The sequence below is a fragment of the Teleopsis dalmanni genome, chromosome 2, assembly GCF_002237135.1.
Source record: "Teleopsis dalmanni isolate 2A chromosome 2, ASM223713v2, whole genome shotgun sequence".
Lineage (NCBI taxonomy): Eukaryota > Metazoa > Arthropoda > Insecta > Diptera > Diopsidae > Teleopsis > Teleopsis dalmanni.
In genome coordinates, this window is record NC_051847.1 from 60,684,348 (window position 1) to 60,686,554 (window position 2,207).

At 28.0% G+C, this 2,207-nt stretch overlaps 1 protein-coding gene across 1 annotated transcript; it reads left to right on the top strand.

The window, feature by feature from the left end:
* Positions 1-562: 562 nt before the first annotated feature.
* On the top strand, positions 563-931 carry LOC119684642 (mitochondrial import receptor subunit TOM7 homolog). Its single transcript, XM_038098721.1, has 2 exons — positions 563-752; positions 812-931. The coding sequence occupies exons 1-2, from the start codon at positions 653-655 to the stop codon at positions 874-876; spliced, it is 165 nt and encodes a 54-aa protein (XP_037954649.1). The 5' UTR covers positions 563-652; the 3' UTR covers positions 877-931.
* Positions 932-2,207: the final 1,276 nt, after the last annotated feature.

The following is a 2,207-nucleotide window of genomic DNA, read 5'->3' on the forward strand; positions in this document are numbered from 1 at the left end:
AACAAACAATTGAGCAGAAATGTTGCTTACGGTCTCCCAACACAATACTTAAGAAGGATTCCGGACAGATCCATCCTTTGAGTTTGTGTGTTTAATGTTTTTAATTAAAACGCATTTAATTTCTTTTAAATATTTCTATAAACGACTAATGATAAATATTTGACAATATTCGGAACAGCTGTGTAACAGAAACATGCACAAGTAATTTCAGTAATGGCGCCAGCCAACACTCAGCATCGTATTAATTTGACCTATATGGTATTCAGCCCAATATATATACTTATGTTAATTAAGTGAATGTAAATTTTTGTAATTAAAATATGTATTCACTATAAACCATTTTTCTATACGAAAATAGATGACTTCATAAATGTATTATTTTATTTAATATTCTTAATGAATTACGGTTAAAAATTTTTTTTTAAATTACATTAACTGAGTATATTATTATCTTAGTTGTGTGAGATTAAATTTGTCGCAATATTAATAATACGATCCACAAAATTAATTGTCAATTGCAACTCTGAACAAAGTCCACAAAATCATATGTTTCCTTCTCTTACTTGACGTGCTTCTGATTAAGGAACGTTGGATCCGAAGGTCTCGTTGTTTTTGATATTTTTTTTAATTAAAAACTATATTTGTTTGCAAAATGGCAATGTCTAACGATGCTAAAGAACGTCTCGAATTTGTATTCGAAATTGCTAAGACGACTTTCCATTATGGTTTTATACCATTTGTGCTGTATCTTGGTAAGTTGCCGAATGTACATTTGTGCTTACTTATGTAAATAAAATTTGCTTCTTCTTAGGTTTTCGAAAGGGAGCCGAACCGGGAATGCCACCATTAACTTTGCTTAGCTTGTTATGGCAATAATTTATATAATAAATAATAAGTATAAAAAAATGTTAATAAATTTAAGTTAACCGAATCGAGCAGTATTGTCATTTTTGGCTAGATTTCACATTTTATGTTAGTTCTTACATACACTGCGATTTGTGATTAGAGTTCAGCAATTAATAATATATTTAAGTTAGTGTTAAAACTCTAAAAATTAACTATGTTATTAATTTATTGTTTTAACATACTGAGGTTTTGCAGAATTTGTGTGCTTTCTGTAAATAATAATTATAGATTTGTTATTTGCACTTTCCATGTTTTTTTAAAATTATAACGTTAAAAAAATGTAGACAAAATTTCGAATTGTAAATGTCATAGCTGTAAGAGGATGAAATATATTAACAATTGCTTTGTAATTGTGGAGTACATAAGACGCGTTGATGAAGCATGCTAGGATTTATTTTCTAGATAATCTTAGTCAGCAGTAAGGTTTCGCTTTAAATATTGTAAGTTGCTTTATGAAAAGCTTAAAGTGATTTTTCACCATGAGGTTTATACGTCGATACAATGGCGTAATAAACCTATATGTATTCATGTTGTTTTTGTAACTCGTTGAGACCTACTTGTGAAGTTTCTTTGGTAGGTGTTGAACTGCACTTGGTCGTTGCTGGTAACGTGTGGCTCCAGTATGTAGACCCGGCCGTTCTTGGAACCAGGTGGATTTACAGAATCATTTTAATAACCTAATTTTACATAGTTGCATATAAAGGTGTTAAAATTAGTTATATTTATATCTTGGAAAAAAGTTTATTTTGTTGCAAATGCCAATATGGAGAGGAGAAGTAGAATGCAAAATGTTGAATAATTTTAAATTTGTTATCTTCCTGCTGCTCGATAACATCGACGATGAGATCGATTTTCAACGAGAGAAACTAAAAAACATTTTTAAAATAATTCGACTACTTAAAATCATTCATGATAAGTTTTTTTTTCGGAAAATAGTGTATAGGATCGTGCTCGACTATACGCTTTTATCGAATTTTTTCTTTAAAACAATATATATGAATATTAAAACAAAAATATATATATATATATATTAAAACATGTACATATATTTAAAATAATATATAGGTACATAAATGCATTTGTTGGGAATATATATAAATTTCTTTTTTATATATACTAATATATTTAATTTATATATAATTATTTTTAAATATGAATATATTTTTTTAAGTGTACTTCATAAGAATTTTGACAGCAGCGTGTCACCGAAAGACGGTAACGGTAGTTGAGTATTTGTAAACAAACGCATTTTTATTTAAAAATAAATTACATGAATAAATGGAAAACTCTTTTAATTTTGC

Bases quoted from the DNA above. Each gene is read 5' to 3' on its own strand.
- LOC119684642 (XM_038098721.1), top strand. From the start codon at position 653: ATGGCAATGTCTAACGATGCTAAAGAACGTCTCGAATTTGTATTCGAA. The intron at 753-811 runs GTAAGTTGCCGA...GCTTCTTCTTAG, and splicing joins ACCATTTGTGCTGTATCTTG to GTTTTCGAAAGGGAGCCGAA.